The sequence below is a fragment of the Colobus angolensis genome, unplaced genomic scaffold (genome assembly GCF_000951035.1).
Source record: "Colobus angolensis palliatus isolate OR3802 unplaced genomic scaffold, Cang.pa_1.0 Scaffold133, whole genome shotgun sequence".
In the NCBI taxonomy this organism is placed as follows: Eukaryota; Metazoa; Chordata; class Mammalia; order Primates; family Cercopithecidae; genus Colobus; species Colobus angolensis.
The window spans coordinates 3767364-3767848 of NW_012114411.1; the positions used below are offsets into that span (position 1 = coordinate 3767364).

At 40.8% G+C, this 485-nt stretch overlaps 1 protein-coding gene across 1 annotated transcript in view; it reads left to right on the forward strand.

Annotated features, from left to right (window-relative positions):
* The window catches only part of OLAH (oleoyl-ACP hydrolase), a 36349-nt gene that overhangs the window by 20896 nt on the left and 14968 nt on the right, over window positions 1–485 (forward strand). Inside the window, exon 5 of the mRNA XM_011934292.1 lies at window positions 90–193. Coding sequence (XP_011789682.1) covers window positions 90–193 — 104 coding nt within the window. The remainder of the gene's footprint in view (window positions 1–89; window positions 194–485) is intronic.

Consider the following 485-nt stretch of genomic DNA (forward strand, 5'->3'; position numbering starts at 1 on the left):
TGTTTATGATACTGTTCCTATTGACTTTCTGTGGATCATCATGAGTTTTATTTAACAGTTCTTGTCATGTTTTTCTTTCCTGAATTTAGTATGGGAGCCTACATTGCTTTTAGGACTGCACTACACCTAAAAGAAAACAATAAACCAGAACCACTGCATTTATTTTTGTCAAGCGCAACTCCTATACATGTAAGTAATTTAGATTTTTCCTAGGAAGGGCAGTGGAGAGCAGGGAAATGGGGATAAAAATGAAGCCATTATTTCCCTATCTGGTGAATTCTGGTCCAGTATGATGATGATGGTAGGGATACTATTAGGTTGGTGCAAAAGCAATTGAGGTTTTTGCCACTACTTTGTTTTTCTTTTTTGAGATGGAGTCTCACTCTGCTGTCCAGGCTAGAGTGCAGTGGCACGATCTTGGCTCACTGCAACCTCTGCCTCCTAGGTTCAAGCAATTCTCCTGTCTCAGCCTCCTGAGTAGCTGG